Source organism: Drosophila bipectinata, chromosome 2R (assembly GCF_030179905.1).
Source record: "Drosophila bipectinata strain 14024-0381.07 chromosome 2R, DbipHiC1v2, whole genome shotgun sequence".
In the NCBI taxonomy this organism is placed as follows: Eukaryota; Metazoa; Arthropoda; class Insecta; order Diptera; family Drosophilidae; genus Drosophila; species Drosophila bipectinata.
Genome location: NC_091737.1, coordinates 19,700,923 through 19,724,075, shown reverse-complemented (window position 1 = coordinate 19,724,075; position 23,153 = coordinate 19,700,923). Strand labels below are relative to the sequence as shown.

Genomic DNA, 23,153 nt, shown 5'->3' with positions numbered 1-23,153 from the left:
AGTTAAATCTATCTTAAAACCAACTAAACTTATCTAAACCCAACTTCCTAAATCCTTAAGGTCTAAGGCTTAATCCATATCTCTTTCTTCTTACTGGGAATATTTAAATAGAGCCATATTTAATTTTTATTTCACTCTCCACCCACCCACTAGGGGCCAAGCTGATTGGTATCCAGTGAAAGATAAGCACCCAAATTGCATATTGCAACAACTGCTGGCAGCGAGCCAAGATGCCAAGCCCAAAATAAACAACAACAAAGAGAAAAAAAAAAAGAAGGCTAAAAGAAAAAAGCCAACAGATGAACCTCCCAGGAGAAGACGAGTCAAGTAGTTTGGCAGGTAAAAGTGCATGTGGCCACGCGTAGGGCATTTAATAAACTCGTACTCGTACTGGAACTCATACTCCCCGCTTGGATGTGCCCCTACCTCCTGTTAGCCCGAGAGTTCATAATTAAGCGCCAGAATGCCGGGAAAGCCTTCGCTTCTTAAACGTAGATGCAAAATATTTGTTTATCACATCGCGATAATTGCCGCCGGCGAAGTGAGGTCCAAGTCGAAATCGAAGTAGGAGTCGTCGGCTGTGGCCTGGGTTCGGGGCTGGGGCTATGGCTGGGATTTATGCGCAAAGAGGGGCCAAAGTCAGGCAAAAGGTTCAGTTCGCTCGGTTCAGTTCGGTCAGACCAAAAGAAAGAAAAGCCCAAATGGTGGGGAGAGACCTGCAAGCAAGCGTGTGCCGATCGCCCAACGACGACCGCCTTCAGAAGACTGAGGGTCTGAAGAACGGAGAACGAAAACAAGGCTGGGGATAAAGATTGAGAACGAGGATCGGATCAAAGCGTGCCTCGGTGGTGGGTACAAGTTTATTGGCGTGGCGTATGTGCAAATAGCCGCGGATCGCCGATCCACCGATCCACCGACTGCTCCAAAAATGTGGGCGTGTGACACTTGAGCGCCTATCGCCAGCAAATCTCTGCCTAAATGCAGAAAAAGAAGCAAAACAAAAACAAATTATTGATAAGCAGATCGGGTCGAAGCACAGCAACAAATTTTGTCCAAGCACTTTCAATTCGCGTTCTTTCCTCCAACGACCTGCCGGCTGGGGTTTCTTTCAGTGCAGGGGCAACCTCCAGGTAGGAGGTGCAGTTTGCAGTTTGCGACTCCCTTATCGCTGATGAAGCCCGGCACACGTTGGTCCAACTCTGGGCCCATGCATTGATGGCTGTCTGTTTCGCTTGGCTCTTGGCTGGTTCTGTTATGTAAGCCAATCCACATAGCCACTGCGGTAGGTATGAGAGCCTGAAGAGCTGCTGAAGCTCACAATCAGGGAGTGTCCTATGCAGCACAGCTTTGTTGTTAAATAGTCATTACTATATAATCTTGGTATGTTTTAAGAAATATTATATTCAAAGATGTTTTTTTGTTTCATTTTAATCTTCTTATTTCATTATTTTAAATTCAAATTATGGCGCCAAATATAAGTTTTGGTGTTTTACAGCACTGTTCTGCTTTGTGCTACCAGATCAAGGATGCCACCTTGTTGTTTTATCCAATCACAGGGTTGCTGCCTATTTTGATCTTAGCCATTTTAGGATTCATTTTAGCCATGCTTACTATTTTTTTATCCCCCTAAAATTTACATTAAATTATTTAGCTAAAACATGAATGTAAAAAGAAATGTTCAGGTTTCTACTATTTGCATGTCTTAGATTAAATTATTATTTTGAAACAAAATACATAGATAAGTTCATAATGCGCCAAAATAGACGCGATACTAATTAAAAATGAAAAGTTTTCTCTTTAATCGAGTAGTAAGAATATTAATTCTTCATATTTTCTATGCTATTCAATAAATTGAAGTCCACTTTCTAAGAATAGTTCTCATATATCACATTTAATTGAAAGATCAATCAACTTGTTTCTTTTTTTTTTTTTTATTTAGTTTTGTAAAACCCTAACTCTGTTCGTCTGGAAAAATATTAGATGTAGCATCATCTAAGATCTTGGGCGCTCCTTCTTCTCCTTGTAGAGAGCCAGCAGAGAAACGTTGGCCACCTTGACAACCTTGAAACGCACACCGGGAATATCACCGACGGCGTGGCCCTTACGACCGAAACCGGCAACCAGAACCTCGTCGTTCTCCTCAATGTAGTTCAAGCTACCGTCACGGGGTACGAAGGCGGTGATCTTCTTTCCGTTCTTGATCAGCTGAACCCTCACGCACTTGCGGATGGCAGAGTTAGGCTGTTTGGCTTCAACACCACTGTAAATAAAGTGGAAAGTTTCATTAGAATATAAGGCACATATATAGTATAATTAGATATTGAATTGCTGATATTCGGCTGCTAACACGCTTGGCATCTCACAGTATAATCCTGTGATTTGAGTTTCAAAACAAACAAAACACAAAAATATACTGCGAGGCGACGAGACATGGATGTAGGAGTGCTATCACCTTGTTTAGTTCAGTAGAATACTTACACCTTCTCGAGCACGATTCCCTTGGCGTGGGAAGCACCTCCGAAGGGATTGGCCTTCCATCTGGTGCCCAAGTGAGCCTTCTTGTAGTCCTTGTCAGCCCAACGCTGGTCACGACGGTGGTTCACATGCTTCCTAGCAGTGCGCAGACCTCTTGGCTTGCCTGAAACGTTATTAAAGAAATCCTTGAGTTAAAGGAACACTTTCTTCACATCGCAACAACAAAACGTAAACAAATGGTAGCTGATTCGGCGCTTGGTTTCCTCTTTGAGGTTAGAGAGAGCCAAGGATTGTAAATACATGGGAATTGCGAATTTTGGCACATTGGCACTAGCACTTTCAATTTGTCAATATAAATCATTGACATAACTATATATCTTTCGTATTTTTCAGCAGATTTATTATATTTTCACTTTTTAGTTTACTTTTCAGTCTTTCCACCGCATGGCGTTTACAGCTCCATTTTTTCACCTTTTCCCGGGGCAAAGCGGTTTTTCCGCACGAAACTTCAACTTTCCCGCAACTTACCCATGATTTCCTAACTATCGTGTCGACAATTAAAACGCCCGTTCTGCGAAAAATAGTTAAAATTTAGCGAAATAAAGGAGGAGCCACGTGGAGCGTACATACCTTGCCAAAACGAGAGGTTAAAAAGAAAGAGGCCAGATCGGATGGTGGGAATAATGGCACAAAACCAGGGCCAGGGCTGCCATATAAATTCAAGCCTTTTTGCCCCAAGCGATAGCTAGTAACACTATGGTAACACATCAAACAGGGTTGTCCCGTGGAAGTAAAAGGGGGACCGATTATAAAAAGATAGCTTAATCAAATATTATACTTAATAATTTATAAACATTAATACATGCTTCATCCTCAAACCAATGAAAACAACCATTGGGAACTACCGAATAATCGATTGTATTTTTTAAATTGTTATCGATTCATCTGTAAATAAGAGGAATTCCTAAATCGCAACCAGGGCCGTAGCTAGCATGGGGCAGGTGGGGCGGTGCCCCAGGGCCCCCGAAGGGAAGGGGCCCCACCGGGGCAAAAGACTTCCGTATAGGAGGCCCCAAATTTACTTGTTGCCCCAGGGCCCCCGAGGCTCTAGCTACGGCCCTGATCGCAACTTTAATACATTTTTAAAACCTTTAGATGTTTTCTGATATTTTTTTTTAAATAAACTATCTAGTTTAATGATTACCAAAGTTAAGATTTAAGCCCAAGTTTGTGCTATCAAACAGGTACCAAGTACCTAGCTTCGATGCATCCCTGGTTCATAACCGTTTTTTAAACTTGTTACAAAAAATAACAAAAACCCAATTTCCACACAATCATTTTATAAAATTTTTAATTCACTATAATATAATATATATGTATTGTTTTCAAGAAATTGTTCTTTTAAAGTCAACTTCTTATCTGCTTAACAAAGTTTTTACCCTGTCAATATTAGTAACCATTTTGGTACTCATGAGTCATATGTATATTCCGCTTTCGCTTCGAACGTTCAATTAGGATGCTGTTTAATTTTTGACTCCATATATTTTAAACATCCATTTTTTGCTGACCAATGCTCACATTACTGAAATACCTCAGGCAATTTGACATTGCACTGATAAGCGATAAGCGATTTGCATAGATGCTAAAAGAAAACAAGGCAACGTCACAGATTCTGCGTAAATTGATAATAGATCGTGTACTGAATGAAATTTGTATTATATAATATGCCTTCAATAAATTAAATTAAAAATAGTTTCCTCCAGACGATTTGTTTTATTGCAAGCATACGTATATTTATGTCCGCTATAATATGCTGATTAGATTAATCACTAAATCCGGCCAAGTTAGGTAAGATGTTGCCCCGCCAAGACTGAAAAAAGAATTTAATTTGTCTAATCAATATATTTTTATGACGTGCCACCCATGGTCATATAATTTGGGAGCCTTATCACTGCACCGAAGGGGATTTTCAGGGGCTGGGGGATGGCGGCTTATCAATCAAAACTCAAAGTAACCCAATAGTTTTCTGATTAGTCGATACAGATATGAAAAAGGGAAACGGAATTGACCTGAAGCGATATCGAAACCAAGGTTTTTGTCTGAAAAGACTTCATTAATAAAGAATTCCTGCTAAGGAGAGACCAAAGTTCGCGAATTCCCGCCGATAATGGCACCGCAACCGGATAAACGACTACTACTGATAAAGACGGAACCTCTATCTAGGGGCTAAAGAATCGGTTAAATCCCTGGGGGAATCGGTTGAAGTACTTTTCGAATACGGACAAGTTCATGGCCCTCTTAATGAATTCAAGCTGAGAATGACTTTCCATTTTAAGGCCTCAGTGCCGGCGATTAACTAATTACACACGTCTAATCAGGTTTATCTGACAATAAATAAAAATAAAGTGCTACAATTTCATAATTTCTGGAAACAGTTTCGAAATGACTGAAAGCAGAATGCCGATAACCTGTTGGATGGGCAAACAAGAGTCCAAAAAACTATTCTCTCGCCACATTGTGAATGAGGCCCATTCACATTTTTGAGTTTATCTTTTCTGTAGTGGAAAAAGCCAAAGACCCACACAACATAGCACGAGGGCAAACACTCATCGTGTTGTTGTTGGTAGGTGGCACATAATTCGGGAATACAAAGATATACGTAGTGTAGTTTCTTCTTCTCTGGAAATATTCAAAAGATATACGAGAAAAAAGTAACACAAAAATTCGACAAAAAAACCAAGAGAACACTCCCAAAAAAATGTAGACGAAATGAAACAGAGAACTAAATAAGATACTTTGCATTGCGTATCTGTCCGATGGGCTATAGAGCCATGTTTTCTGTGGTTCTAATGGACTCAATAAATCCATTTGGATTCCATTCAGAAAAATAAAATTTTTGGGAACAGGGCATGTAACGCAGCTAAATTAAACAAGAACAGAGACAGCTCATCAACGAAGTTGAAAATACACCGTACACACAGATACACACGCTCACTATCGCAGGCTGCCGCCGTATGGTGTTTGCTGGTTGATGTGTGTGTTGTCGTTGATGCCGTGCTGCCGAGCAGTCTTGCTGCTTTTGCCTGCTTTGCTGCTTTCTGCTGTGCGGTTTATACTGCCAACACATTCTGATTTCCTTCAGTTATCTTTAGTCCGTCGGGTTGCTCGCATCGATTCCGATCCCCGGAGTGAATAAAACAAGCGGTCCGCATTTATATGCTCTACATATACATGCTGTGTGCTCCTACGGCTGCTACTGCTGTTTCGAATATATAAACATATGTATAATCAGATACTGATACATATATGGTAGAAGTATTTTTAAGCGTGTTGTTTCGCTTCACGTCGATCCTACTTGCTTGTGCTTTTGGTGTTGCTATTGCTGTTGCTGCCACTGATGACTTTTAACTTTCGCTTTTACTCTGTGTGTCGGCAACTTACGCGCTTGATTGCTTTCGCTTTCTCACACCAGAATAAATTCTTTGCAGCGCGCCAAAAATAAGCCATCGAGCACAAGCTTCCAAGTTCTAAAATAATACCACAAAAAAAAACACACAAATATCGCCGAGAGACGAGACTCGAGACTCGAGAGGATAGAGACCCTGCTGCAACATTGCATAAAGTTAGAGGTAAGGCAACTCCCAGAACCGCGCCCGCACGCTCATTCTGGACTTGGCTCAAAACGGGTTTTGGCCAAAAAGAGCCGACTCCACACTCCACACTTCATACTCCATACTCCATACTCCACGCAACACGGACGACGCACAGGCCATGTTACCACTTTACGTTTATGGCCAAAAGGGCAGTCAAATACCAGGAAACGAGGCTTTCTTTGTTGCTGCTACATGTATTTCGCTTTGTTTTTTTTTTTCACCCGGTTATTGTCTGTTTTAAACCACCTCCTCCCTGAACTTGAACAAAGACAATCAGCTTACGTTAGATCGATAGCTGGCTGCGAGGGGGGGTGCGCTACTGCTAAGCCTATGTATCGTATCTGCGAGATACTTCTGCACCACCTGCACCACACAACTTTTCTTGTAATTATGGCAGTATAGCGGCATTAATTTCATATGCAAATCTCGACGCCAGCTCTCGACTTTATCTTTCCGTTTGGAACACGCCTTTCGCCCCGTTTCAATATTGGGTGACTAAGCGATCGAATTTTTTTTGGGCATTTTGGCCAACCGGTTGCCGGCAAAAAGCAAACAAAAACAAGCTAACACTCCCAAGGGCAGGTGTGCGGTTTGGGAGAAAAATGTGCCAGTGTCGCGTGTGTCTATTATTATGATAAACTTTTAATGACCTGGATAGCCACCCCAAAGATCCTCAGAATCTTAGACTGCCCGGGCCGCACTGGCCTCCTTCCGAAACTTGGCAGCACTTGAAAAAAGTCTGAAACTAAAACCGAAAACCCACAATCGAAAACCGACTTAAACCACATCCATATTCATATCAATGGGCCGTGACGCACGTCAAAGGCGAAGCATTAGAACTGCAAGATGCCAATGACCCAATTTAGCCTCACTCCACTGGCTAATTGCTCTACTCTCGGTAATTAATCAATCTGACTCACAAGTGGCATGTTTGAAACTACTTTTCAATATTTTTCAGTTAATTAGGAGCTGGGTATTTTTGGTCTTTTGGGAAATCGTAAGCGGCAAACATGTTTTCTGCATTTAATATGCCCACAGATTCAGAGTCGGGCCAAGACTCATTGCCAAATAGCATAAATATTGGGCTTTTTCTCAACTGTTTGGGTAGAAGAACTTGATTTGGGTTTCTCATTCTTCGACATGGTCGGGTGCGCTTGCGTGCTGTTTGCTTTTTCTCTTGAGCGGGGCTTGAAATTCTCAAAAAAATAAGAAAAAAAATAAACCCCAGACTGTGGAAATTTTTTTTTTAACACAAACTGAGATCGATAATCGGACAGTAAATATTGACAACGAGATTAAGCCAATTTTAGACTGCAGTTGCAGTTTGTTTGCTTCCTTGATTTTCTTATCAGATCGGTTGTAATAACAGAAACAACAAAATAAAGGAAAATCATCGGAAAGCAATAACATTTTGGCGCCAATGTCGGGGTCGGATCATTTAGATCAGTATACTCGAAAAAATACTTGTTTATTTTACAAATAATACAGAACAAATACCATTTTAGGCAATAAATTAGGAATTATATAACAAGATTAAAGGAAACAGTTGAAAGATATTCAAAAATAGTCTTTTTAGTTTTTTGTTCGAGTGTAGAATCACATCCTATCGGAAAATTGCTGCTTGGTTACTCAGTTTGCTTAGTTTCTCGATTCGGGGTCATACTTGGAAACCGGGAACCGAACAGCTGGGAGCTGGGAGCTGGAAGCTCGAAGCTTGGGGGGATGACTGCGTCATGAGACAATGACACAACGCACTGCCCGGACAAATGAAAGAGGAAAGAGCCTGACACAGCCACGTGCAGATAACCCAATAAATGAATATATAAATACCAGTCGACAAACACACAAATCTCGACTTGCAGCCACCCAGACCGAGAACGTAAGGCAGCACGATCGATCCGATTCCCAATTTGGAAAAATAATTGCGCGACTTGCACTTATTTTCCATGATTTGAACATGTTAATTGATTATGAATCCCATGCTCTACTTCCGACAAAAGAGAGGAGACCAGACCCCAGCGACCATTGATCGCTCCACTAATTGTCGCGGCCTTTGTTCGTGCCGATAGTGGTGGTCAGTAGAAGCACCAGAGGCTACAGAAGCCACAGTGCCACTGATAGTGCCAAATGCCCCGCATACGATAGCTAACGGTGTCAGACGAACAGTATCTTAGCGCCCCAAAAAAGATACTTCCCGCAAAACATCCCATATCTGAAGCTAGCTGGTACTTGTACTCCTGGTATCTGCTGGGTGAAAGGCCGAGCAATGAACTTGACGTAACAGATGCCCTGAAGTGTTTGCAATCCCATCCCATCCGGAATGGGGTCAATTGGGGAGTAGGAAGTGGGAAGAGTGGGTAAAATCATTCGAAGAGCGAGATGATCTATAAAAAGAACTAAACGTAATTGTAATCGTCTCTTAAACATACATATTTCTAGCTGGTAATAGTTCTTTTGAAAGGTACAATTTTATTCTGGAATTTTGTAAAGTTTTTAAAGAAATTCCTAATTACTCACTAGTTAGTGGAACCATTAACCAAAAACCGGGATTATTAAAATGCCACCAGTTTCAAGGCCCGCCTTTTAGGGGCATCGCTCCATTTTTGGACTGAGCATAAAGTGGCTATAAATAGCTCATTAATATTTTGAGCATAAAGTCGTTTAACGATTGCTTCACTTGTACCTACAAATTGAGGCGCCCAGATGTGACTACCGGCCACAACTGGGACCGAAGACTAGCCGCAACTGGGGACCTGTCCCAGAAGACTATCTAAATGGGTCTGCACGCACGTTGACAAACGGATTGGATCGCATGAAAAGTAGTGAGGGTTGGGAGGAGGGTCTGTGAGAGATGGAGGTTTAAGAGGACGGAGGACGTAAAACCGGACGCCTACAGTTTAGTGTTAAAAATAAAAAGAGACATGTACTACAAGTGTGTGTAATGCGTGTGCATCCACACACACACTTACAGGGGGGAGCAAGGCAGACAGTCGCAGATAAAGATACAAATACTTGTAGATACATGTGCACATTAAAGGAAAACCAGAAGTTTTCAAGCAGGAGAACATCTTAAGAAGTCACCGTCTATACTGTCTACACCGGCTCTGTCTACGTTTCCGTCTGCGGCGAGGCCTCTTCGTCTGGCCGGACTCTTCCCCGCCGGCCTCATCCGGCGGCTCTCCTCCTTTTATGGCCATATGTGTTTACCTATAACATTTATTAATTCAATCGACGAACATCAATTTAAGCGCTGTCAACGCTGGCAATTGCTGCTGACAACTGTTGGCGACCTCCTCTTCTACAAAAACAACTAAAAACATATAGGAATGCGGGATGAGGGACTATGAGCTGGTGGCTCGCAGCTGGATTAGCTTACACTCAGTGGGAGGAGCAGGGCAGGGGGCTCGTGGAGGCCATGGAGGCCACAGGAGCCGTGTCACATTATCAGCCATTTGTGGGGCCAAACCCACAGGGAAACAAACAAAACGGAGAGTATGCCAGATAGATTTTTCCAACAAAATGTTTGGATACTCTTATGTAATCGATTCGGTTTTAGATAATTCTAATTTTCTTTTAAAAGAATATTATTAATTAAGAAGGTCTAGTTTTATTTTAAAATATTTTTTCATTAAATATCCTCTTAAGAATACTTGAAGATTCTGATAAAGATCAAAGCAGGAAATTTGATTTGGTTTCATTAAGTTTTATCAAGAAGAGTCTTAAAAACGATATGGTATAATATAACCCTATCTTCTTTCAAATTTTATTATTTTTAGAAATAAACAAATTTTTAATAGGGATTAGGCAATCAAAATTTTCAATAGCTCTCAAATTTCTAAAGATATTCCTATAGTTTTGTTGGAAAACCCTTGAGACAGTCATGATACCCAGAAGAAAAGCCAAGACCCAATCTAGGTGTGGCGTTCCCCTTGCCAATTTGTAGCTCGAAGATGTCTTCGGCCCATCGCCTCACTTTCGACCACAATACTAGTATGGGATCGTGGCAACAAGTAAATGCTAATGTCTATTTATACTCGTCGCTGTTGTCGCCGCTGTTGCAAGTCAGTTACGGCAAGAGGCACTTGAAGGGCTTCCTTCGGCTGCCCCTTCTCTGGTTCTGGTTCTGGTTGTAGTTCTGGATTCCCAGAACCCGGCTCGCCGTGCTCCGTGGCCAACATTTCCTCATGCCGCCACCGGCATGGTCATTTGGGCATGAAAATGAAAACAAAATCTGTAATACGAGCAGGGATCGAATGGGGTAGGGGGTCTTCTTATGGGTGTGTTTTTATTCTGTTTCGATTGGCCCAAGGATGGTGTGGAGTGGAGGTGTCGCAACACTTTCGATTGCTCAATAAACAAAATCGAGCCAGACCTTTGTGCTATCGCCTCAATGGGTCTCTTTATGGGATGCCATAAATTCGCCTGGTCAATTGATACGACTCTATAGAGTCTATAGCCGAAATTCGGTCATAAAGGAAATGAAATTATTAAACTTGGCCCTGTCACGTGGTCGGGGGGTTTCAGCTGTGGCCCGTTGCCGGTTGCCAGGCACGAATCCCTATCGGAGGGCCATAAGCCGTTTACTGTCCCCGGTTAAGCCGTAGCCGGTGCAAATCCACCGTGATAACGTGGCCAAAATCTGGCAAAATAATCAATTAATTTATGGAATGCAGACACCCAAGCCCACCTGTCACCGGTAGGTGCCACCGATTATCAGCCAGTTATCCGGCTCTATCTCCGGCTAATGATGCAATCTCAGGTCCCGGGATCATAAATCTCTGCTATCACGGTTGCTTAGAGTTTCTAACAGCCTAAATGGTATATCTTCTTTATAAATTGTAAAAAAATGAAATGAGACAACTCTCGTCTCAATGGGGGGGGTATTAGCCACCATGATAGGACCATGTAAGCATCCGCTTTACGGCAGTCACGAAGCTGTTTAGGGCGACTCGCCCCACGGCGGATCACAGATTAGATTAGCGGAACAAAGCATGCGCCAAGGCCAAAAGTTTGTTAGCCGCAAGATGTGGACAAACAAGAAAAGCAATCAAAAGAAAAGGCGAAATCTACGGAGCTCAACGCGCTCATATAAATATGTACCATACCATTCCTACCTACCCGGCATACCGTGTGCCTGGCATACTGAAAGATTATTATTTCTACACCGTATCGAAGACTCCTCCCAACGGGGGGATAGCTATTTCGGATACATAATTGCAAATTCCATTTGCTTTTAGGTGTTTGGTGTTTTCTGCTTTTTTGTCCAAGACAATCGAACTTCTGCTGCTTCTTCTGCTGCCTGGTTGACGCACTCTTGGCCATGGCCCTGGCCATGCCTGACGTTTGACAATCCACCAAACTGAACCGTCAAACCACCCACCCACCACAGCACCACCCTCATCACCCAGCCCCCTCCCTGTCGGCGCCATCTGCCGATTGACGTATACATATGTGATGTGATAAACAGCAAAAGCCTTTCACACTACGCACCATTCTGCAGATATTTCGCAAATAGGTATAGCTGCGGCTAAAAAGAAAGCATTTTGGCTTAAAAAAATTCAAAATACGCCCTATTTAATTGCTCTTTTAATGGTTTCGAGTTAGTCTTCAAACCATAAAGTAACTTCGATTACCAAGATTTGAATGGGTATGACCTTTTAGATAAGAACTTCTCATTCTGATTAAAACCTCTTTCTAAGAAGTTTAAAATAAATAATCAATAGAGCTCATTTATATTTAGTTTTCAAAGAATTGTGTAAATATTGGAAACTATTACATAAGTAGGGAATTAGATTCCAGAGCATTAGGTCGTGAAAGAAATGAGATGTACTTTTTATTAAAGTTTATAGTTTAAGGTTTCTTTTAATGATCTCTAATAAACAAAAGTCAATTCTAAGTACTATTTTAGAGTATTCTTACAATATATTAAAGTCATTACATATAGCTATTTGACTTATTTTTAAATTTATAAGAGATCCTCCTTGATATGTATATTTGAATAAATTCGAAATATCTTATGACACCTTGAACTAGAAGTTTACCCTTCACTGTAAATACATAGATACCTGTACAGGTGGAGAGCAGAACCCAACCAAATGGGAAATGTTCAATTGTGCGGCTATCTGGGCACGTGACACTTAAAAATAGATTTATCCATGCAAAGCATAGGGAGACCATGGGGGCGTATACGCAATGCGAAGGCCATTCCATTTGGTAAACACTTGCGCAATCAAAGAACCGATCTTATTTCGTCAAAATGAATCCACACTGATCAGCACTCTCTCTCCGCAGGTTGGTTTCTAGGCCATGGCCACACAGCAGCAGGCAAAGCCCCAGGACGAGCTGGTGTCCAAGCAACCGGGCAACAACAAACAGGAGGATGAGGAGGAGATCGATGAGGCGGCCGTCGTGGTTCCGCCGGACAGCGGCTGGGCATGGGTGGTGATGGTGGCCTCGTTCCTCTGCTGCACGGTGATCGATGGAATCGTCTTCTGCTCGCCGCTTATCCAGGAGCAGCTGATGGCTGAGTTCAATGTGAGCAAGGGCTATGTGGCCTTTGTGTCTTCGCTGCTCAGTGGCTGCTACCTGATGGCAGGACCCTTTGTGAGTGCTATGGCGAACCGATTTGGATTCCGACCGGTGACTATAGCTGGTTCAGTCTTCGCTGCCATTTGCTTCGGGCTGTCGTACTTTGCCACCAGCGTGGAGTACCTTTTCCTGATCTATGGCATCCTGGGCGGCATTGGCTTCTGCATGGTCTACATTCCTGCTGTAGTCATCATCGGTTTCTACTTTGAGAAGTGGCGTGCCGTGGCCACCGGAGTGGCTATGTGCGGCTCCGGCGTCGGCACCTACGTGTTCGCTCCCCTCACGAACATCCTGTTGAAGATGGGCTGGCGCGAAACCCTGGCCATCCAGGGAATCATTGTCCTGTCATGCGCCCTGTTTGGCCTGGCTTTCCGACCCATCCAGCCAATCACTCTGTCCGTTTCCACCGAGGAAGGCGACGAGCAGGAGAAGAGCAAACTGAACGGACATGGCAACACTGTGGCCCCCACTCCACAGCTCCACCAGGCCGCCTTTACCAAGCCGCTGCCGGAGGGCCGGTTCGCCTACTCAATGCCCAACTCCGCCCACAACACGTACATGGGTGCCTCCCAGCGCAACCACTACCCGACCGCCCAGGAGATCTTCAAGGGCATGAATCTGGAGAGGAGGCCTTCGGGCAACGCACCAGGCAGCAAGGGTACTGAGCTGAAACAACTGCGCAAGTCCCAGCCCACCACTCCCAACGGAGATCCCCAGCAGCTGACCTTCAACCTGCACAAGGAACTGACCACCGTGGGTGAGAACGAGGAGGAGGCGGAGAACGACAACCTGTTGGAGACGGAGGCCAAGCCAGTGACCATCCAGGCACGTCGTCACACCGTTTCTGGCCGTCGCCCCCAGGATATTGGCAAGCGACCAGTCGCCGGAGCCCAGGACCCCAACCATGGACAATCGCACTCCTCGTCCAGACCCATGTACCGTGATGATATCTTCTTCACTGGCTCGCTGACCCGTATTCCCCAGTACCAGTCGCAGACTTCCCTGGCCTACCACATGTCCGTGACACGTTTGCCCACCAAGCAGGACATGCTCGAGGATCGCCAGAAGGGATGCCGCATCTGCCCGGAGGCAGTGCGTCGCACTCTGTCGACCATGTTGGACACCACACTGCTCAAATCGCCCGCCTTCATGTGCCTCGCATTCAGCGGTTTCCTGACCATGATGGGCTTCTTTGTGCCCTTCTCCTTCCTGGTAGATCGTGCCGTACACGCAGGCATGGATAAGGAGTCGGCACTCGGAGTGCTTGGTGGAATCGGACTGGTTAACACCTTTGCTAGGATCGTTTGTGGATCTATCAGCTCCTTCCCCGCCGTAAAGCCCCTGTGGCTGAACAACTTTGCCCTGACTGCCGGTGGCATTGCCACGATCTTCAGTGGCATCATTATCAACACAGCCACCCAGTGGACCTTTGCCCTGTTCTTCGGTATCTGCATTGCCTGCTTCTCGGCGCTGCGATCCCTGATCGCCGTGGAACTGATCGGTCTGGAGAAGCTGACCAACGCCTACGGATTCCTGATGCTTTTCCAGGGCATTGCCGCCACGGTGGGCAGTCCCATTGCCGGTGAGTCATTATTTTCAAATATTTACCATTTCAGATTACCTATACTTTCTTATCTAACAAGTCACAATGATACTTAATTTCCATATCAAGATTATAATTTATTTTTAACAATTTCTACCTATCTTTCTACCTTCTTGCAGAGGGTATATAATTTTGAACAAAAGCTTGCAACGCAGTGAAGGAGGCATCTCCGACCCTTAAAAATTTATATATTTAGGATCAGGATCACCTCACCTCCTGAATTGATATAAATGTGTCCGTTTGTCCGTTTGAGGTACTCCGCTTGAGAATCGGATGAGAATTGGGGAAGATATAGCCATCGCTGTGGACCCAAAAGGAGAAAACCCCATTTTCCCCCTAAAAAAAATTCATTTAAAAAAATAATTATAAAAATAATAAAAATATTATATCGCCCTCCTCCTCGATTCTCATCGGTTGCACTTAAGCAGGCCCGAAAAGTTGGAAAAATTAATTATTTTTTTTTTATAAATTTTATTTTTTGCTCCCTTTTGTTGTTGTTAGTTTAAGTTTTTGTACTGTATTGTTGTTGTAATTTGTATCCCTTACTGAGGCTTATACCCCAGAACGAAAAATGGCCAAAAAATCTGAAAAATATTTTGTCTCAGGGTTTTGATGCAGAATGTTGGAGAATCGATCTAGAAATCGTTTAAGGTACTCCGCTTGACAATCGGATGAGAATTGGGGAAGATATAGCCATGGCTGTGGACCCTATAGGCGAAAACCCCATTTTCAAGGGATCCCATCAGGAAAAATGGACAAAAATCTGAAAAATATTTTGTTTCAGGGTTTTGATGCAGAATGATGGAGAATCGATCTAGAAATCGTTTAAGGTACTCCGCTTGAGAATCGGATGAGAATTGGGGAAGATATAGCCATCGCTGTGGACCCTATAGGGGAAAACTGCATTTTCAAGGGATCCCATCAGGAAAAATGGACAAAAAATCGAAAAAATATTTTGTCTCAGGATTTTAATGCAGAATGATGGAGAATCGATCTAGAAATCGTTTAAGGTACTCCGCTTGAGAATCGGATGAGAATTGGGGAAGATATAGCCATCGCTGTGGACCCTATAGGGGAAAACCCCGTTTTCAAGGGATCCCATCAGGAAAAATGCACAAAAAATCTAAAAAATATTTTGTCTCAGGATTTTGATGCAGAATGATGGAGAATCGATCTAAAAATCGTTTAAGGTACTCCGCTTGAGAATCGGATGAGAATTGGGAAAGATATAGCCATCGCTGTGGACCCTATAGGGGAAAACCCCATTTACAAGGGATCCCATCAGGAAAAATGCACAAAAAATCTAAAAAATATTTTGTCTCAGGATTTTGACGCAGATTGATGGAGAATCGATCTAGAAATCGTTTAAGGTACTCCGCTTGAGAATCGGATGAGAATTGGGGAAGATATAGCCATCGCTGTGGACCCTATAGGGGAAAACCCCGTTTTCAAGGGATCCCATCAGGAAAAATGCACAAAAAATCTAAAAAATATTTTGTCTCAGGATTTTGATGCAGAATGATGGAGAATCGATCTAAAAATCGTTTAAGGTACTCCGCTTGAGAATCGGATGAGAATTGGGAAAGATATAGCCATCGCTGTGGACCCTATAGGGGAAAACCCCGTTTTCAAGGGATCCCATCAGGAAAAATGAACAAAAAATCTAAAAAATATTTTGTCTCAGGATTTTGATGCAGAATGATGGAGAATCGATCTAAAAATCGTTTAAGGTACTCCGCTTGAGAATCGGATGAGAATTGGGAAAGATATAGCCATCGCTGTGGACCTTATAGGGGAAAACCCCGTTTTCAAGGGATCCCATCAGGAAAAATGAACAAAAAATCTGAAAAATATTTTGTCTCAGGGTTTTGATGCAGAATGATGGAGAATCGATCTCAAAATCGTTTAAGGTACTCCGCTTGAGAATCGGATGAGAATTGGGGAAGATATAGCCATCGCTGTGGACCCTATAGGGGAAAACCTCATTTTCAAGGGATCCCATCAGGAAAAATGGACAAAAAATCTGAAAAATATTTTGTCTCAGGGTTTTGATGCAGAATGATACAGAATCGATCTAGAAATCGTTTAAGGTACTCCGCTTGACAATCGGATGAGAATTGGGGAAGATATAGCCATTTCTGGCAACTACCCATCACGATAAATATCCGATCTTAACCGCAAGGGTATATCAACTTCGGCTCCGTCCAAAGTTAGCTTTCTTTTCTTCTTTTTTTGATAATTTATTTTTTGTCTAATCATTAGTTTTGAGTCATTCAGAAGCATTCCTCTTTAAAGATAAGGAATTTCACAAAATTATGTATTTATGATTATAAATAATAATAATGATTATTAACGCATATCCTTGTCATCCACAGGTGGTCTCTATTCGATGACCCAGAGCTATGATGCCGCCTTCTACTTCGCCGGAGGACTGATTCTTCTCTCAGCCTTCCTCTGCTATCCGCTCACCTGTGTGAGCAGGTGGGAGCAAAACCGCAACCAGAAGCACACCCCCCTGCCGGCGGCCTAAGGTGCTCCAGCGTTGGATCTAAGCAGCAGACAACCCATTGAAATCGCAGCCGAAATTATCTCCGATTTGTGGACAACCGTAATTGGCCAATTAGTCAATTTAGGTGACATGGAGATCCGAAGGAGCGGAGCAATGAAAACAGAGCGCGGAAGCGTGTTCCGAGTACTTGATACGTTAAGATTAGACTAAGCGTAATGTTTGTGCCTTCAGCGATATCGAGTGCCTATCATACACACCCAAAAAAAAAAACAACAACAAAAAAACCAGAAAAGCCTAAAAACTAAAATTAAAAATAATGAAAAAAACACTCAATCAGAAAACTAAAGAAAACAGCGAGGAGTGTAAAGTATGTTTCTATAAGCTTTAGTGGAGCAGTTGCCCAGATTGGAAGTAGAATTAAGCAGCCTAGGTTAACCGAAAACATTATTAATACCATTATGTTAGCTATAAGCAGCGTGCACATGGCTTTGGCTGGGCCACAAGTCGACTGCCAAGTTAGGAATCGTTTGTTGAGAGTTATTTAACCGATAGGAGAACACGAGCATTTGTTTATCTTGTAAGAGATACTGTACGCCACCACGGACTTGTTACATAGCGTGTATATACACACAAAACCCCTAGCTAGCTAGATAGATATTTATTATGTTTATCAATCAATCAAAGACACCTCTCCACCAGCCGATCGCCCAACGAGAGGTTGTTGCACCCGCCGATTACGATGCCGATGCGATTCCGAATCCAATGCGGATGGATGCATCGTGGGCTTAGCCGGGTCGATCGTGGACAAAACGAACAATCAACCAACCAACCAACCAACACGATGAGGCATCTGGTGCAAGTGCTGTGCTCTTATGCAAACAGATTTAAATATATATTACACTATACAGATACGAATACAGAAACAAATACAGATATACACACGGACCGCTACATACTCAGCACGTTGAGTGCGTTTCGCGTTTACGTTTATCAATTACAATTACATTTTAATACCGAATGACTTGTATTACATTTAAATTAATGAGTTTACATTGCATTGCATGCGACATAAGGTTACAACAAATAATTCATAAACAATAAAGACGATTCGGTAATACAAACTAACGATCTATTGGTTTATTACTTTCGCAGCACAAAGTAAGCTTAACTAAGGGCTCAAGCGTGACTATGTATGAACAAACATTTGAAATGTGGGCTTAGACTATATCATCCATTTAAATAAGTAACGCCTTGTTTGCTGTGTCTTTGGTCATGGCACACGAACACACACTATTTCTCCTGGTTCAATGAATTAATGAACTCCTCCAGCTTCTCCTGGATCTGTCGCACTTTGACTGACAAACAAACAGATAAAGTTAATTGACAATTTAATTGGCGTCTAATTCAATCAACAAGCCTGTTGGCAAACTTACTCAGTTCCTCTGCCAGCAGCACACGCTTGCCCGTGAGCAGGTGCGCCTTCTTTTCCTCGTCGTCGCTGAACTCGTCCAGCACTGCCTTTATCTCCTTGTCCAAGCGCCGCGCCTCCCGATTGATCACCTGCTGGCGCAACGCATTGCCCGTTATCTTGATAACCTGTTGGATGCGCCAGAAGAGGACGACGTCACTGCAGGAGATCTGGAAGGAATCGAAGACGCTTTATTGATGGCTACACCGAAGGGGGACATTCTTCCGGCTCACCTCGCATTCGGCTCCCTGCTGGGTGTACAGGTAGTAGGCCTTGCGACAATCCCTGGCCCGTTGTAGCGCCTGTTGCAGGAAGTGTCTGAAATAGAATCATGTGTCAACAGTTGTTATATACGGATGAATCCCTTAAAATTACTTTCTGTAAACGGGGAACCACGTCTGCCGAATGTAATCCGTGTCCACGTCTACGTTATCACGCTGCAAATTCTTCCGAACTGTCGTCAGCTCATCATAACTCAACGTAGGCAAATGTTTCTACAATTAAATGAGAAGAATCTAGTATTATTTATAAGTAAAATAGGTGAGAGGATAATCCTACCGAATCATTCTTGAGTATCTTGTCAAGTTCTCCCCTAACACTTCTCCGCTTCTGCTGATCCTGAGTGAGGTACTGCCAATGGGTTAGTCTTCGCCACTGACCAGGTCCAAACATTTGCCCCAGGGTCTCTTCTGTTTGCACAAGCTTGGCGTTTACGGAGGACTCCAGGAATTTGACCGCCTGATCCCACTCGGACTTGTCATGAACAAACCGATCTTCCAAGGTATTCAACTGGATGACCCGTAGCATATCGATGGCTTTGTCCTCCCAACTGTGCCTCCGGATAGCCTCGTCAACGACAGCAGCCTTCAGGTGATCAAAGATTCCGTCGTGATCTTGGGATTTTTTCGCCCTATCCATTAAAGACAGAAACTCGTTCTGCAGTGCTTCCCAGCCGGCCTCCACAGATTTGGCGGGCAGTGCCTGCTCAGCCCACTGACGCAGCTTTATGTCCACCATCGTGTTGAAAGAGTCTAGAATAGGAGAGCATTGTAACTAAGGTTACTTGCTGGACGAAAAAACGATGGAGTACACAAATACAATGAAATGATATACAAAGCAACAAAACAATCGACATTCCTAACTTGGTGAACTGCAATTTGTGTCAATTAGACATTGATTTGGCTGAATTCATTGGGCAAATTAACGGATCTGTCATAAAATGCAAAGTAAACACCCAGCCGAGCGGGACAAACGTGTTTGGCGGCGATAAATCGCTAATATCACATACATTCTACTGCTCAGAGCAAATTACCCAAAATCTGGTTTCGTTACAGGTGCTCGTAAATCTTCGCTTATAACACTTTCCGGCAGCGCACATGACAGCGAACCTGTGACGAGTCTCGGCTTAGTCACTATTTTCGGGAAACGGAAAGGAGGGTACGGTGCTAATGGAGTTCAAATCGGCGGACGGTTGTCGGGGATTACACAGTAAATTTACACTCATGATTCAAATGAGCATTAACATATTTAGAGTCGCAGGAGCCTCGAACCGGTTTCGAGATCTTTTACGGCGCATGTGATTCCCTTACGAATGCGAAGTATGATAAAAGCAAAGTTAAACAAAATAAACCTTACGACGCATTATTTATAGGAACACGTGAATGTGAACTACAAGACACGGGCTTTCCCTCACACGTTTAACGACAACATATACATATATATATATGCGATGGATCACAAGGCGGGCGACGGGCGATAACGAGTATAGACGTGCCCCCAACGATGACGTTGACGGTACCGGCTTACGACCTACAACTTAGTCTACAAAATATTACTTTGAGAACCTGACTGAGCGGCGGGCAGGTAAATATTCTCAAACACATAGTTGGACAGCTTCTCCCAAAGCTTCGAAGTGAGGGCATCATCCCATTTTTTAGCTGAGATCTGCGATAGCGTTACCACCTCGTCCAGTATTTCACCCTTGGCCTTGTCAAACAGCTCGTCCCGTCCCGATTCGCGCAATCTAAAAATGAATTGTTATCAAGTGCTAATTGCCCAAAAATCTCTTTCTGTTACCTGGGGAAGTTGTTCTTCCATTCGGTTTCCAGATTGAATCTGGTAGCCTTAAATGCATCTGCCTGCTGCTCAATGGTTTCCCGCACCATTTTCCAGAAGCGGTCTGACACGGCGAGACTCAGATTCCGGCTGGTTACTTGATGGGGCATAATCACACCACGGCGACTAAGTGGAAGAAAGTAAGTCTGGATTTATGTGCATATATTGCATGTATGTACTCACTGAAACAGTTTGGAGTTCTTGAAAAAGTCCTCTTCGTATTGCCGAATGGCATCAATGCTGTCATCCTTGCGTCCACGTCCTGTAACCACTGCATAATAGCCAAGAGCCTTCATGGGGAACAGTTTACCAGAGAGTATTTTTCGTATCCTGTCAGGATCGGCCAATTCCTCAGCCAAATCCACTTTGGTGAGCACGAAAATTGTGCGTCGACCCAGAGGATCGCATTGCATTACCAAATCGGTTACATTGCTCCGCTCAGCGTCCACAGAACCATCTTGGATGCAAAGAATGATAGCGTTGGGATTGCTCATGTAATGCCTTGTCATCTGGTGAATTGAATCTTTCGTATCTGAAGCCATATCCACTGTCATGGTCTGAAGTATATTTGAGTATTTTGCTAAAATAAAATATAAGCTTAACTTACGGAAATGATACCCGGCAAATCCACTAGAACCATGCGCTGCAGGCCTGGACCCTTCACCGTCATGGCGATGACTTCGTTGCTCACAGTTTTGCCACCGCGCACCGAAGCCCGCATACGGAATTCCACTTCACGTCGCAGCTCCGCCAAATCAGACTCTTTGGTCAGGTCATACTCCCGTTCCGAATCCCGAAACTGGGCCACGTGATAGGGACCCTCCGCAAGAGTAACTTTTACGGGTGCCCTAGTCATCATTTCGCCACTGCCACGGGGGAAAATGCGTGCCTTTGCGATAGATTCAAGTACAGAGGTCTTGCCGCTGCTCTGATCTCCAACAACAACGACTCGAGGTAAATGATCCGCCATCGTGTAGCCCGTATCATAGCCAGACAGTTCATCCAGCACTTCAGAGTACATGTCAATCAGCGACTTCTTAATTTTCTTGGCCGAGGTCCTTTTGTTCGTCTTGAGGATCAGGAACTGTTGGCGAAGCTCGCGGTTCTCCTTCTCCATCTTTTCCAGCTCCTTTTGGTACTTAATCTGCACGTTCATGATCTCCGTTTGCAATGTTTCAACCTGGCTTTGCAGTTTTTCTGTAAGATATTTTGTTTGTATTGAGGAATTCGATTGTAAAAGTGTTAAATTATAACTTACCATACTTCTTGCGACTCTCATCGGTGGTAATTCCCAGAGCAGCCACTGTCGTCTTGGCTTTGAGATCATCTTTGGCTACAACAGAGTTAGAAATAAGTCGCGATTACAGAGGTCAGGGTTCTCTCACTTTAAATAGGCCCAAAGCAGGGAGCAGTGTGATTTTATTATTGTGTAACCTACTTTCGACAATCTGAACTCCTTGATAGTCGGCCGCCTCGATGGCATCTTCCAGACGACTGTCAAACCAGGTGCGCCATTCCGACAACTTATCCTCGCCCAGCTGCTTGAGCTTCGGATCTACAAGCAAACCAGGCCAGGTAGCCAATAATATGAATCAATTAATTGAATCGTAACTCGAGGAATGAGGTGAGCAAAAAATGCGAAACAGAAAATAATTAAATTCGGTTAAAATTTAACCAGTAATGGGAAATCGCAGTTAAAGAGTATAAGCTTAAAACACACTCCAATGAACTAATTTATATTGTTATTTTACAAGATAAGGGTAGTTTAACCCTCTATAAATTCGTTATTACTCATTTGTCAAAGGTCTGGTTATAAAAGGTTATAAGATAACCTTCTTTAAAACTATTTAATGTTATTTTCAAATACCCATCCATAGATTAAACCGCCGTGAAGACCATTTATAGTGAGAGAAGACAGACGTGGTGGCGGTTAAGGAACTGCAACTCACCGATATCAATAGCGGTCTTCACCAGGCTGCCCACCTCGATGAGATTCTGCGAAAACTGACTCCACCGCTCGCCCTGAGGTAAAGCATCCTGAAGCCACTTCATATCTGGCAGACCATCCTTCCAGTCCTCGTATTTCTGAAAATAAAGTCAAAACAAAAATGGTACACTGCCAAATCGAAGTTATATAATTTGCAAAACTTACTTTATTGAGAGTCACGCCCCCACCTATAGCACCGCCTAGAACGAGGTACCGCAGCTTAAGGGCTCCTCGAAGGATGCGAACCACCAGCATGCCGTAGCCACGTGAGGGGGGCGGCATCTGCCATCCCCGCGCTGGATTACCGGCCAACAAGAACTCCTCGTGGTGACGGCCATTTCCATTGGTACTCCCGTTTCCATGACCCCGAGAACTCCGCTGATGACCGGTGATGTTGCAGAGGGTGGAGTGATTACAGCAGGCAACTTTCGTGGAGTATACAACAGCCTTTCTCGCGGTACGCCTACGGATAGAACACAAATGAAAATAATAGATTCCTTGCTGATGACGAAATCGGTACGAAAAATGTAGCGAAACCTTTGGCCTTTGCATTTGGGGACGCCGCCCGCTTACCGGTATGTATTCTGGTAGATGCGCAACATGATTGCTGATGAGAGGAACGATTTTCTCGCAGATTGCTTGTTTTATTTACGAGAATCAATCTATTTGCCTGCCGTAAAAATTCATCTCAACCTTTTCCTTGCAAGCATCGATGTTTGATGACGACTATCGATGTTTTTGGCCCATCACTGAAT

General features: G+C 43.5%; 3 protein-coding genes across 6 annotated transcripts; 1 reads left to right on the top strand and 2 right to left on the bottom strand.

Annotated features, from left to right (window-relative positions):
- Positions 1–1,912: 1,912 nt before the first annotated feature.
- On the bottom strand, positions 1,913–3,189 carry RpS23 (ribosomal protein S23). Its single transcript, XM_070278857.1, has 4 exons — positions 3,106–3,189; positions 3,004–3,046; positions 2,479–2,638; positions 1,913–2,260 (listed from the first exon to the last, which is right to left on the bottom strand). The coding sequence occupies exons 2-4, from the start codon at positions 3,005–3,007 to the stop codon at positions 1,993–1,995; spliced, it is 432 nt and encodes a 143-aa protein (XP_070134958.1). The 5' UTR covers positions 3,008–3,046; positions 3,106–3,189; the 3' UTR covers positions 1,913–1,992.
- Positions 3,190–5,612: 2,423 nt separating this feature from the next.
- On the top strand, positions 5,613–17,953 carry LOC108120922 (monocarboxylate transporter 14). The gene is made up of 3 exons (XM_043210347.2): positions 5,613–6,104; positions 12,420–14,298; positions 16,695–17,953. The coding sequence occupies exons 2-3, from the start codon at positions 12,435–12,437 to the stop codon at positions 16,847–16,849; spliced, it is 2,019 nt and encodes a 672-aa protein (XP_043066282.1). The 5' UTR covers positions 5,613–6,104; positions 12,420–12,434; the 3' UTR covers positions 16,850–17,953.
- Positions 17,941–23,126, bottom strand: Opa1 (Opa1 mitochondrial dynamin like GTPase). Of its 4 annotated transcripts, none has more exons than XM_017234774.3 (14): positions 22,972–23,126; positions 22,564–22,861; positions 22,361–22,496; positions 21,850–21,966; positions 21,670–21,744; positions 21,019–21,608; positions 20,595–20,968; positions 20,373–20,537; positions 20,132–20,319; positions 18,855–19,327; positions 18,672–18,790; positions 18,530–18,614; positions 18,262–18,466; positions 17,941–18,183 (listed from the first exon to the last, which is right to left on the bottom strand). In XM_017234774.3, the coding sequence occupies exons 1-14, from the start codon at positions 22,998–23,000 to the stop codon at positions 18,119–18,121; spliced, it is 2,919 nt and encodes a 972-aa protein (XP_017090263.1). In that variant the 5' UTR covers positions 23,001–23,126; the 3' UTR covers positions 17,941–18,118. The 4 variants fall into 4 exon arrangements, with proteins under 4 accessions (XP_017090263.1, XP_017090264.1, XP_017090266.1 ...); XM_017234775.3 differs by having other exon boundaries at positions 20,141–20,319; XM_017234777.3 differs by lacking the exon at positions 21,850–21,966.
- Positions 23,127–23,153: the final 27 nt, after the last annotated feature.